At 45.9% G+C, this 13,529-nt stretch overlaps 1 protein-coding gene across 12 annotated transcripts in view; it reads right to left on the bottom strand.

Annotated features, from left to right (window-relative positions):
- HM13 (histocompatibility minor 13) overlaps positions 1-13,529 on the bottom strand; it is a 55,066-nt gene that overhangs the window by 36,600 nt on the left and 4,937 nt on the right. For 6 of the 12 annotated variants that reach the window (XR_010578621.2, XR_012419229.1, XM_045362703.3 and 3 more), the window contains exons 2-3: positions 6,153-6,251; positions 5,679-5,807 (exon numbers count right to left, since the gene is read on the bottom strand). Coding sequence is in view for 8 of the 12 variants with exons in the window: in XM_045362703.3 (XP_045218638.1) it covers positions 5,679-5,807; positions 6,153-6,251 (228 nt within the window). In the remaining 4 variants the exon portion in view is untranslated. The remainder of the gene's footprint in view (positions 1-5,678; positions 5,808-6,152; positions 6,252-13,529) is intronic. The other 6 variants (XR_010578622.2, XR_012419230.1, XM_005568623.5 and 3 more) reach the window with 1 other exon arrangement.

Genomic DNA, 13,529 nt, shown 5'->3' with positions numbered 1-13,529 from the left:
TGTCCAGGCAGCTGCCTTTCAGAAATCTTACTGGGGACACTTTAAAGGCATGGGGAAGAGGTATACTCTGTGCTTCTGGCACGAGGCAGACTGAGGCTTACCTGCCTAGAGAGGAGGAAAGGCTGAGCATTAGGAAGCCAGTGCCTTAAATAAAAATGCTCACACCCACTGCTGCCAGAAATTCCTTTTGGGAGCATCTGGTCTAAGGAAAGAATCCTAAATACTAAAAATGTTAGAAGGTCTCTCAAGACTTCAGAAATATCTGCCAAAAGCAAAGGCAGAAGCAATGGGCTGGATGTACACAGATCCACAGAGAGATTTTAAGGTACAGAGAGTGGAAAAGGAAACAGAGGGAGATGCAATGCACAGTTCTATTTATGGAAATGCAATTCCTACTCATACACACAGATACACCAACACTATATATTTTATAACAAACATATACATCTAAGGACAGAAGTCAAATGCATTAAAGCAGCTGCCTCTGGCAGAGAGAGAAATGAAGGTGGGAAATGGAGGTGGATATTGGAGTGAAGTGGGAGAAAAAAAAACAAAGTACGGGGGCCTGGCATAGATCAAGGATGGTATGCTATGAACCAAGGCACTTGATAAATTCAGCTGTTTTTTTGTTTGTTTTGTTCTGAGATGGAGTCTCTGTCACCAGGCTGGAGTGCAGTGCCGCAATCTCGGCTCACTGCAACCTCCAACTCGCTGGTTCAAGCTATTCTCCTGCCCCAGCCCCCCAAGTAGCTGGGATTGCAGGAGTGCGCCACCATGCCCCGCTAGTTTTTGTATTTTTAGTAGAGATGGGATTTCACCATGTTGGCCAGGATGATCTCGATCTCCTGACCTCATGATACACCTGCCTTGGCCTCCCAAAGTGCTGGGATTACAGGAGTGAGCCACTGTGCCTGGCCTAAATTCAGCTCTTTACCTGAGGTCCAGGAAAAAAGAAAAATAAATCTGTGAACAGTCAATGTTATTTAGTGCACTCTTATTTCTTAGAGTAAAAATCAGAATGACATTTTCTGTTTAAAGTGAGGGGGATGCTTTAAGTCAACTGTGCTGTATCTGCTTATAGGGATATTTTTCTTTTTTTTTTTTTTTTTTTTGGAGACGGAGTCTCGCTCTGTCGCCCAGGCTGGAGTGCAGTGGCCAGATCTTAGCTCACTGCAAGCTCCGCCTCCCGGGTTCACGCCATTCTCCTGCCTCAGCCTCCCAAGTAGCTGGGACTACAGGCGCCCGCCACCTCGCCCGGCTAGTTTTTTTGTACTTTTTAGTAGAGACAGGGTTTCATCGTATTAACCAGGATGGTCTCGATCTCCTGACCTTGTGATCCGCCCGTCTCGGCCTCCCAAAGTGCTGGGATTACAGGCTTGAGCCACCGCGCCCGGCCTGGGATATTTTTCTTTTATTGTCAGGGTAACATTCGTGTCCAGGCTGGAGTGCAGCGGCATGATCATAGCTCACCACAGCCTTGAACTCCTGGGCTCAAGTCATCCTTCAGCCTCAACCTCCTGAGTAGCTGGGAATATAACCCTGCACCACCATGTCTGGCTAATTTTTAAATGTTTTGTAGAGATGCGGTCTTGCTATGTTGCCCAGGCTGGTTGCTCGTGGGGATACCCTGTAACCATTAAAAAGAGCATTTCTCAGGAGGCTGAGGCAGGAGAATCACTTGAACCTGGGAGGCAGACATTGCAGTGAACCGAGATCATGCCACTGCACTCCAGCCTGGGTGATAGAGAGAGACTCTGTCTCAAAAAACAAAAGAAAACAAAACAACAACAACAAAAAACAACAAAAAAAGAGGATTTATAGCTGGGTGTAATGACATACGTCTAGAGTCCCAAATACTCAGGAGGCTGAGACGGGAGGATCACCTGAGCCTGGGAGAACAAGGCTTCAGTAAGCTATGATTATGTGACTGCACTCCAGCCTGGGCAACAGAGCAAGAACTCATCTCTAAAAAAAAAAAAAAAAAAAAATGAGGGAGCTATGAAATAGGAAATAGGTGTTAAAAAATTATGTTTTTGGCCAGGCGCAGTGGCTCACACCTGTAATCCCAGCACTTTGGGAGGCCAAGGCAGGTGGATTACCTGAGGCCAGGATTATAGCAAGGTGAAACCCTGTCTCTACTAAAAATACAAAAATTAGCCGGGCATGGTGGCAGGCACCTGTAATCCTAGCTCCTTGGGAGGCTGAGGCAGGAGAATTGTTTGAACCTGGGAGGTGGAGGTTGCAGTGAGCCGAGAACGTGCCACTGCACCCCAGCCTGGGCAAGAGTGAGACTCCATCTCAAAAAAAAAAAAAAAAAGTTTTTTTATTCACTCACAGACTGGAAAAAACTAAAAATTTTGGTGCTATCCAATGCAGGTGAGCGCCTGGGTAGGCCAGCACGCTTGTAACTGTCAGTGGGAATGTAAAATGATACAATCTTTTTGGAGGGTGATTTGGCACTATCTAATTACAAATGGAGATGCATTGGACTTGGTAGACCTACTGCAGATAAACTTGAAGAAAATAAGTGCACAAATTAGGTGTATGAAGTGTTCACGACAATACTGCTATGATACCCCCAACATGGGACAGATTTTAAACACCCTCAGGGTACACTGTAAAACAGAACCATGAACAGCTGTTAAAAAGAATGAGAGAGGCTGGGCATGGTGGCTCATGCCTGTAATTCCAGCACTTTGGGAGGCGGGCGGATCACAAGGTCTCTTGACCATCCTGGCCAACATGGTGAAACCCCATCTCTACTAAAAATACAAAAATCAGCTGGGCATGGTGGCACGCACCTGTAGTCCCAGCTACTCGGGAGGCTGAGGCAGAAGAATCGCTTGAACCACGGAGGCGGAGGTTGCACTGAGCTGAGATCGCTCCATTGCACTCCAGCCTGGTGACAGAGCGAGACTCTATCTCAAAAAAAAAAAAAAAAAAAAAGAATGAAAGAATGGGGTAATTTGACTTTGTTGATATAAAAATACCTCTGTGGTAAGAATCATGTATTTGATACATATATAAATATATATAATTTAACATAAGTATAGATTTTATGCATGACAGAATCACAGGAAACTACTGGGGAGAGGATTATGGTTCATTTGTACTTTAGGTTGAAAAAAATTTTTTTAAATTTTGAGACGAAGTCTTGCTCTGTTGCCTAGGCTGGCAACAAATTTTTTAAATGATATACATTATTGATGAATTGATTTATTTATTTACTTATGAATGAGATGGGGGCTCACTGTGTTGCCCACACTGGTCTGTAACTCCTGAGCTCAAGTGATCCTCCCACCTTAGCCTCCCAAAGTGCTGGGTTAACAGGTGAGCCACTGCACCAGGCCTACATGTATTTTTTTTTTTAATTGAGCCTTTTTTTGTTTTTAATTGAGACAGAGTCTTGCTCTGTCGCCAGGCTGGAGTGCAGTGGTGTGATCTCAGCTCACTGCAACCTCTGCCTCCTGGGTTCAAGTGATTCTCCTGCCTCAGCCTCCCAAGTAGCTGGGACTATAGGCACACGCCACCATGCCCAGCTAATTTTTGTTATTTTTAGTAGAGACTGGGTTTCACCATGTTGGCCAGGATGGATTTTTTTGTAGTTTTTGTAGAGATGGGGTTTCACCGTGTTAGCTAGGCTGGTCTCGAATTCCTGACCTCAGATGAATTCCTGACCACCCACTTCGGCTTCCCAAAGTGCTGGGATTACAGGTATGGGCCACTGCGCCCAGCCTACATTTTAAGATGTAAATTAAAGTCATCCTTGAGGAATTTTCAATGACCAGGAAAAAAGTTGATGTACTATTAAAAGAACAAGAAGGGGCCAGGTGTGGTGGCTCATGCCTGTAATACCAGCACTTTACAAGGCCAAGGCAGGTGGATAGCTTGAGCCCAAGAGTTCGAGACCAGCCTGAGCAACATGCAAAACCCCATCTCCACTAAAAACACGAAAATTAGCTAGGCGTGGTGGTGCACGCCTTGTAGTCCCAGCTACTCTGGAGGCAGAGGTGGGAGGATCGCTTGAGCCCACGAGGTCGAGGATGTAGTGAGCCATGATTGCACCACTGCACTCCAGCCTGGGTGACAGAGCAAGACCCTTTCTCAAAAACAAAACAAAATAAACAAAACAAGGGCCTGGCATGGTGGCTTACATCTGTAATCTCAGTGCTTTAGCAGGCCAAGGAATTGGTAACCAGCCTGGGCAACACAGTGAAACCCTGTCTCTAAAAATAAATAAATAAATAAAATCAGCCAGTTTTTTCCGCTTGAGTCCAGGAGTTGAGGTTGCAGTGAGCCATGATTGTGCCAGAGAACTCCAGGCTGCGCAACAGTGAGACCCTGTCTCTAAAAAAACCAATCAACAAAGAAAAAACTAACATAAACAAAAAAAAGAAGATCTAACACTACAGTTATGATTATAATAATGCTAAACAGGCCGGGCACGGTGGCTCACGCCTGTAATCCCAGCACTTTGGGAGGCCAAGGTGGGTGGATCACAAGGTCAAGAGATCGAGACCATCCTGGCCAACATGGTGAAACCCCATCTCTACTAAAAAATACAAAAATTAGCTGGGCATGGTGGCACGTGCCTGTAGTCCCAGCTACTCGGTAGGCTGAGGCAGGAGAATCACTTGAACCTGGGAGGCGGAGGTTGCAGTGAGCCGAGATTGTGCCACTGCACCCCAGCCTGGCAACAGAGTGAGACTCCATCTCAAAAAAAAAAAAAAAAAGCTAAACATACACTTTTTAAAAGGCGTACTGTCCCCCAGGCTGGAGTCCCCCATCCATCCGTGGGGGATGGGGGTTAGATCCAGTGGATGGATGCAGTGGCTTACGCCTGTAATCCCAGCACTTTGGGAGGCAGAAGTGGGAGGATTACTTGAGCCCAGGAGTTTGAAACCAGACTGGGCAACAAAGCGAAATCTTATTTCTAGTAAAAGAAAAAATTGGCTGGGTGCAGTGGCTCACACCTATAATCCCAGCACTTTGGAAGGCCGAGGCGGGCAGATCATGAGGTCAGGAGTTCAAGACCAGCCTGACCAACACGGTGAAACCCTGTCTCTACTAAAAATACAAAAATTAGCTGGGTGTGGTGGTGTGTATCTACTCCCAGCTACTCAGCCGGCTGAGGCAGGAGAATCACTTGAACCCAGGAGGTGGATGTGGTAGTGAGCCGAGATTGCGCCACTGCACTCTAGCCTGGGCGACAGAGCAAGACTCTGTCTCAAAAAAGAAAAAATTAGCCGGGTGTGGTGGCGCGTGCCTGTAGTCCCAGCTACTTGGGAGGCTGAGGCAGGAGGATCTCTTGAGCATAAGAGGTTGAGGCTGCAGTAAACTGTGATGGCGCCATTACACTCCAGCCTGGGGGACAGAGTGAGACCCTGTCCTAAAATAAATAAATAAAAAGCCCAAAAGGAGATACGCCAAATTGTTAATGACTACTTCTGTGTTGTGGAATTTATTTTTTCCTCTATTGATATACTTTCTTTAGTTTTTCTGAATATATTACTTTTATAATCCAGAAAATAGTACAACTAAAGAGAGTTTGCAGTAACATGAGAAAATGTTTATGATGTTATTAATGTGAAGTGAAAAAAGCAGCCACAAACTGAATACACCATGTGGTCACAGCTACGGAGAAACCATGCACAGGGAGAAACAGTGGAAGGACACACCTCCGAAGGGCAACTGTGACTGTCTCTGGTAGTGGGGTTTTGGATGACTGCTGTTTTTCCCTTTTTACTTTTCTGTGTTTTCCAGGTTTTCAACACTGAGCCTGTATAACTTTTATTGGGAAAATAAACCTCGATAAATTAAAAAAAAAAAAAAAAAAAAGGCCATTAGTATGGTAGAGGTATGTCTGGGCACAAGCTATACCCCATCCCAACATAAACAGCACAATGAAACCAAACTGATATCACACAAACAAAACAAAAAGCTACATGGAGAAAAGAAATACAGACTAGTGAGAAAGGGCCCCAAACACTAACAGTTGTTGTCTTTGGGTAGGTCTAAGGGTGAATTATTAATTTTTCTCTCTTCTTTATTTTCTATAAATGAACATGCATGGCTCTTGTGATGGGAAAAATAAAATAAAATAAGATAAAATCATTTAGATCAAATGACACAACAGGTGGCAAAAGACTTACTTTGAAAAAGAGGTAGAGCCCCAAGAGTGTGCAGCTGGCGATGATGGGGAAGCGGGCGGCATCCCGGCTGGTGATCGTTTCAGGCATGTCCGAAGCATTCTAGGGGAGAGAAGAATGGCAATAGCTCAGCACGGCTGGTTCCCATGTGTTCCTGCAAGGCTCTGCAAATGCTGTTTCCTGGGCTAGGGATGCTGCCTGCCTCATTCTGGGGCAGGATGCTCTGATCCTGCCACTTTTTTTTTTTTTTTTGAGACCGAGTCTTGCTCTATCACCCAGGCTGGAATGAAGTGGTACAATCTTGGCTCACTGCAGCCTCCACCTCCTGGGTTCAAGTGATTCTTCTGCCTCAGCCTCCCGAGTAGCTGGGACTATAGGCATGTGCCACCATGCACAGCTAATTTTTGTATTTTTAGTAGAGATGGAGTTTCACCATGTTGGCTAGGCAGTCTTGAACTGACCTCAAGTGATCCACCTGCCTTGGCCTCCCAAAGTGCTGGGATTACAGGTGTGAGCCACCACGACTGGCCGATCCTGCCATTCTGCCATAAGGAGATCTGGACCCTGATCAAGAGACCAAGGAGAACCCAGGGCATGTGTGACACATCTGGGGAGAGGGGCTATGGCAGAGGCCATTCCAGTATGGAATAACTGAAAGAAGAAAACTTGGACACGAGTGATGCCACAGCAGTTTCAGACCTCTCGAAGACAATTGTTTTCAATTTTCTAATGGATCAGCTAAGAGGGAAAAATGACTATTCTGTCATCCAGTAGGTAATTAATATTATGAGTTGAAATTAACAACAAACAAGACAGACAATGGCTGAAACTGCACATAGGGAGACACCAACTGTGAGGAGAAGCAAATCTTGACAAAACTTAAATTTAAGAAATTTGACTGGCAGACTTGAAAATGGTAAAAATAAAAGCCACAATTAAATTTATAATGGCAGATGCTACAGTTGGCAAGAATGTGATGTGGGTAAAGAACTGATGAAGGATAAATATTTACATGAAAAAGAACTAAATGCAATAAAAACAATTTCAGTGTTATAAAAATGAAAAGAATTAAAAATGGAGTAACAGACCAACATAGGAATAAATTAGCTTCACAGAATTTATGCCAAAGAAGGCTGGGCACAGTGGCTCAAGCCTGTAGTCCCAGCACTTTGGGAGGCCGAGGTGGGTGGATCACGAGGTCAGGAGTTCAAGACCAGCTTTGGCCAACATGGTGAAACCCCGTCTCTACTAAAAATACAAAAATTAGCCGGGTGTGCTGGCACACGCCTGTAATCCCAGCTATGGGAGGCTGAGGCAGGAGAATCACTTGAACCCAGGAGGCAGAGGTTGCAGTGAGCCAAGATCATACCACTGCATTCCAGCCTGGGCGACAGAGTGAGACTCTGTCTGGGGGGAGGAGGGGAAAGAGAATTTATGGTGAAGAACTTTCCTTTTTTTTTGAGATAGAGTTTCACTCTGTCACCTAGGCTAGAGTGCAGTGGCACAATCTTGGCTCACTGCAACCTCTGCCTCCTGATTTAATCAATTCTCCTGCCTCAGCCTCTTGAGTAGTTGGGACACAGGTACATGCCACCATACCTGGCTAATTTTTGTTATTTTTTGTAGAGAGGGGGTTTCACCATGCTGGCCAGGCTGGTCTCAAACTCTTGGCCTTAGCCTCACAAAGTGCTGGACTACAGGCGTGAGCCATTGTACCCAGCCAGAAGTTTCTAATGAAAATTTATCAATGATAATATAGTACTGGTATAAATTTATTTTCTTTCTTTTCTTTTTTTTTTTGGTATAAATTTGTATTCCAAACAGGGTCAAAAGCTTTCAGGATCACAGTGTTCTCTACCTGCCCTCTCTCTGCTAGGCAAAATCCTCACAGTCCTCAAGGGCCTAGTAAATGTCACTGCCATGAAGCCCTTCCAGATTTTCCCACTGGGACAAGCCTACTCTGCAACTGTTTTGTATCATGGCTACCGAAAGTCCTAACAATGCCAGATTAGACTTCTGCTCATGCTGAAGTCCTTTCCATAGTAGCCACAGACTCATTACAGTGCCTGAGATTCTACCATCACCATGTCCATCCTGCGAGTAAAACACCAGCATCCCTAGAAGACGGGATCACATTCAGTTACGGAGACTCACAAATATTTTGGCTCACAAAAACCAACAATAAAAAACCTGCTAAGAGAGAGGGTGTCTGGAGAAGGTAAGGCTGGCTCAGAGAGGCCCTAGTGTCCCAGGTGGAAGGTTGCAAAGAGGGAAGGAGATGGGGCAGAGGGCAGTAAGGCCACAAAATGACTACTAGGAGAGGGAGGTGTGGGCTAGATTCGAAATCCTGGGCTTAAGTAATCCTCATGCCTCAGCCTCCCAAGTAGCTGGGATTACAGGCATTTGCCACTGTGCCCGGCTAAAGGAAGTACATAGACGGCACTGGCCTAGAGTATAAACCTGTCCAGCCTTTTGGGGAGGGCAATTTGGCAGGATGCATTAAATTGAAATTTCCACATGCCCAAAGATACAAAAAGAAGAGCCACAGAACAAGAACTACAAATGGCTCTTAATAGTAAAAAAAGAGTGTTTATTCTCACTCTTAATGAGCTCAAACTAAAGCACACCGAGATTCTGTTTTTTGTCTATCAGAAAGGTAAGAATCCACACACTGGGTAACATACTGAGTCGGTGGGGCTATGGGGGAAAGAGGTAGTCTCCCACACTGCCTATGGGAGTCAATCTGTCTTCCTGTAGAAAGCAACTAGGCAATACATAAAAAATCACAAATGCACATACCCTTTGACCAAGCAATTCCACCTGTGGGAATTCTCCCTACAGATATAGTTCATACATAAGTAAAATGCTACACATAAACTGTATCCAAGGTATTCCTTGCTCTGTTAATGGCATGCTGAGTGACTGTGTTTACTTCTCTGTCAAACAGGAGGATAATCTCTAGCCTCACTTCAAAAAAGGTCTAAAAGCCTTCTTTTAAAAAAAGGCTTTTAAAAAAAAAAAAAAAAGAAAAAAAGCGACAGGGTCTTGCTCTATTGCCCAAGCTGGAGTGCACAGCTCACTGCAGCCTTGAACTCCTGGCATCAAGTGATCCTCCTGCCTTGGCCTCCCAAAATGCTGAGATTATAGGTGTGACCTACCACACCCAGTCCCATAAGAGTCTTAAACCAAATGAGATATGGGATGCGAAACAGCCTGGCAAACTGTAAAGTACTGTGCTTGTATTGGGGGTTGTGACTATCAGGGAGAGGTGAGTGAGGAGGCCCCTAACCACACCCTTGCCTATGCATGGCTGAGGCAGCCCAGGCACTGGGCTGGAAGGTAGACTATCCCCTCTGGAGCCACTGGAGGCAGCTACATGTGAGTCACTTGGATGGCTTTGCCAGGAGGTGGGAGCGGGGTGGGTGAGCAATACCCACATGAGAGGCCCGGTTTCCTTCCTTCCCTATTCTCTCCCAACCCTTGGCTTCTGCTTTTGCCAGTAGTGTGCTGTTGGACTTGAGCAAGTTCCTCATCCCCTCTGAGCACCTCCACACATTCAATACATTTCCTGTGTAGCAGTAGTATGGATACAAAAATGAGTTCCTGATCTTGACGCACTCACAGGCAGGTAGGTTAATACTGTGACATGATACGTATCACAGAGAACATATATTCTATTTTATGGAATGCAAAGCAAAACTGGCTGGGCATGGTGACTCATGCCTGTAATCTCAGCACTTTGGGAGACGGAGGCGGGCAGATCACCTGAGGTCAGGAGTTTGAGACCAGCCTGGCCAACATGGTGAAACCTCGTCTCTACTGAAAATACAAAAATTAGCTGGGCATGGTGGTGCGCACCTGTAATCCCAACTACTCGGGAGGCGAGGCGGGAGAATAGCTTGAACCTGGGAGGCAGAGGTTACAGTGAGCCGAGACTGAGCCACTGCACTCCAGCCTAGGTGACAGAGCGAGACTCTGTCTCAAAAAAAAAAAAAAAAAAAAAAAAACCAGCCTGGCCAACATGGTGAAACCCCGTCTCTACTAAAAATACAAAAATTAGCCAGGTGTGATGTTGTGCGCCTGTGGTCCCAGCTACTCAGGAGGCTGAGGCAGGAGAATTGCTTGAACCCGGGAGGTGGAGGCTGTAGTGAGTGGGGATCGTGTGACTGAACTCCAGCCTCAGCAACAGAGTGAGACTCTGGCTCACACACACACACACAAAGCCTCCCCCAAAACAAAACCCCAAACAGGCTATTATAACGCAGTGTGACACATGATGCAACAGACACGTTTATCAATGTGACACACAGTATGAACATCAGCAGTTATGAAGGGACTCTGAGGTCAGGAAGCCCATTTGGACTCCCAGCTCTACTTCTTCCCAGCTGTGGGACCTTGGGAAAGTGATTTTTTTTTTCCCCCTAAGCCTTGGTTTCCTCAGCTGTAAAATAAGTTGTGAGGATTCTGATTTCTGCTTTGGAAGTACTCAGCATTGTGCCTTGAGTCATCATGTAAACTGTATACACCATTTGTATCATTATTAAGCACAAGGGAATCACGAGAAGGCCAACAAGACACTATTTCTGCAGAGAAGTAAAGGAGTCAGAGGTGGCAAGAGCAGGTACCACTTAAGCAAGGCCCTGATGGTCAAGCACAGGGTCTGGTAGTTTGGAGCCAGATAAATGCTGACTGGGTTGAGGAGTCTGCTTTTTTTTTTTTTTTTTTTTAGTGGAGTTTTACTCCTTTTGCCCAGTTTTGCTCCTTTTGCCCAGGCTGGAGTGCAATGGCACAATCTCAGTTCACTACAAATCAAGTGATTCTCCTGCCTCAGCCTCCCAAATAGCTGGGATTACAGGTACGCACCACCACACACGGCTAATTTTGTATTTTTAGTAGAGACAGGGTTTCACCATGTTGGCCAGGCTGGTCTCAAACTCCTGACCTCAGATGATCTGCCCGCCTTGGCCTCCCAAAGTGCTGGGATTACAGGCGTGAGCCACCACTCCCAGGTGGAGGAGTCTGCTTTGTGTACAAGGAAAGGAAGTACTTATCAAGCGGAAAGATGTGCACATGCAGAGGCTCAGGGCTGTCAAAGGATACACAGGACTCTGTGGCTTCACCTACAAACCAGTATTATGGCTCATTTCCACATATTCCTTTGAATTCAGCTCAGCACTCTGGGTGGGAAAAGGCCTAATCTTATTCAGTGACAAACCAAGGTTGGACAGATCCTGTCCATCACACAGAGGACTCTGGTCTCCTTTGTGGGTGACTTATAAATATCCCATGCTGCAATGTTGAGTCAGAATGGGAGACCGGACAGGAATCCCAGCACTTTGGGAGGTCAAGGTGGGAAGATCGGTTGAGCCCAGGAGTTTGAGACCTGCATGGGCAACATGAAGAAACTCTGCCTCTATTAAACAAACAAACAAACAAAAAGAAGGGAAGACCTGAAATCTGACGATAATAGTAATAACAATAACATTACTTCACTGTTCTAGGTACTTTACATGTTTTCATCCTCACAAAAACCCCACAAAGCAGGTACTTTTTGTGTGTGTGTGTGTGTTTTTTTTTGTTTTTTTTTTTGAGACAGTCTCGCTCTGTTGCCCAGGCTGGAATGCAGTGGCGCAATCTCGGCTCACTGCAACTTCTGCCTCCTGGGTTCAAGCAATTCTCCTGTCTCAGCCTCCCGAGTAGCTGGGACTACAGGCATGTGCCTCCACGCCCAGTTAATTTTTTGTATTTTTAGTAGAGACGGGGTTTCACCGTGTTAGCCAGGATGGTCTTGATCTCCTGACCTCGTGATCCGCTTGCCTCGGACTCCTAAAGTGCTGGGATTACAGGTGTGAGCTACTGCAGCCAGCCGGAAAGGTACTTTTAATAGTTCTTTTACAGATGAGGAAGCAGAGGCCTAGAGAGGTGAAGTAACTTGCTTAGTGTCACACAGCTGGTGAGTGCCAGAGCTAGGATTCAAACTGAGGCAGTCCAGTTCCAGACCCTAAACTCTTGGCAGCTGTTTTCTAGAAGACCTCTATCTTTCTTATCCGGAAATTTCTGTTGGAAAGTTGTAACAGGAAGATACTTGGGAAGCCTGCAACCTTTCTGAGGAACAGAATCCTGAAGGTAACTGAACAGTTAATCTTTGTAGTTACAAAAATACTAAAAAGTTGTTAGGATTCTTTACCAATCCAATTGGGATTTTTTAACCAGATGTGTATATGTAAATACAATAGCTCCTGCAACACGAAACACAATTAGAGAGTGGGGGAAAAACCTGACACAAACAGCAGAAGTAAATGTAGCTTCCAGTGACATTCTGCATGTTGTTATCAGAGCGGAAACAAAAGCTGTAAGAGAGGACAGATGCCTGCTTCAAGCCAGTGGCACGGCTCAAGCTCTCGGAGCACTGCGTCTATGCCATGCCCTGGAAATGATCCGGAATTCATGGGCCATTCTGTTACTGTTGCCCCAGCTGGAAACTCCAGGGTCTCCACTCCTTACCACAACATCCAGTCACTCAGCTCTCCAAGGTTACCTTTCTTGACCTAACTTCCTACCCCAATCCTTTGACCCCCACTGCTGTCTTCACAACCCCTGCACCAACATTACACTTTTCCCTCCTGCCTATCACCCACCCTGCCATGAGCTCTTTCTAAAGCCCATACCTGATTGTATAATGTACCTGCTTACAAACCTCTGGAGAGGCCAGGCACAGTGGCTCATGCCTGCAATCCCAGCACTATGGGAGGCCAAGGCGGGCAGATCACTTGAGGTCAAGGGTTTGAGACCAGCCTGGCCAACATGGTGAAACCCTGTCACTACTAAAAATATAAAAATTAGCTGGGTGTAGTGGCACGCGCCTGTAATTCCAGCTACTTGGGAGGCTGAGGCACGAGAATTGTTTGTACCCGGAAGGCGGAGGTTGCAATGAGCCAAGATCACACCACTGCACCCCAGCCTGGCCAAAGAGTGAGACTCTGTCTCAAAAAACCAAAAAAAAACAAAAACAAAAACAAAAACCTCTAGAGAACAGACTACTCCACAGTCATTAAACAAGAATTGAGGTCATTGCTGTGGGAAAGTAAACTGATACAACCTCTGTAGTGGACCATATGGTAAAATCTATCTAAATAAAAAGTGTGGGCTGGGCACAGTGGCTCACACCTGTAATCCCAGCACTTCGGGAGGCCGAGGCTGGCAGATCACCTGAGGTCAGGAGTTTGAGACCAGCCTGGCCAACATGGTAAAACCCCATCTGTACTAAAAATATGAAAATTAGCTGGGTGTGGTGGGTGCGCGCCTGTAATCCCAGCTACTCGAGAAGCTGAGGTGGGAGAATTGCTTGAACCCAGGAGGCAGAGGTTGCAGTGAGCTGAG

This window comes from Macaca fascicularis, chromosome 10 (assembly GCF_037993035.2).
Source record: "Macaca fascicularis isolate 582-1 chromosome 10, T2T-MFA8v1.1".
Taxonomy (NCBI): Eukaryota; Metazoa; Chordata; class Mammalia; order Primates; family Cercopithecidae; genus Macaca; species Macaca fascicularis.
Note: the sequence above shows the minus strand (reverse complement) of the source record. Positions and strands in the feature narration are given on the sequence as shown.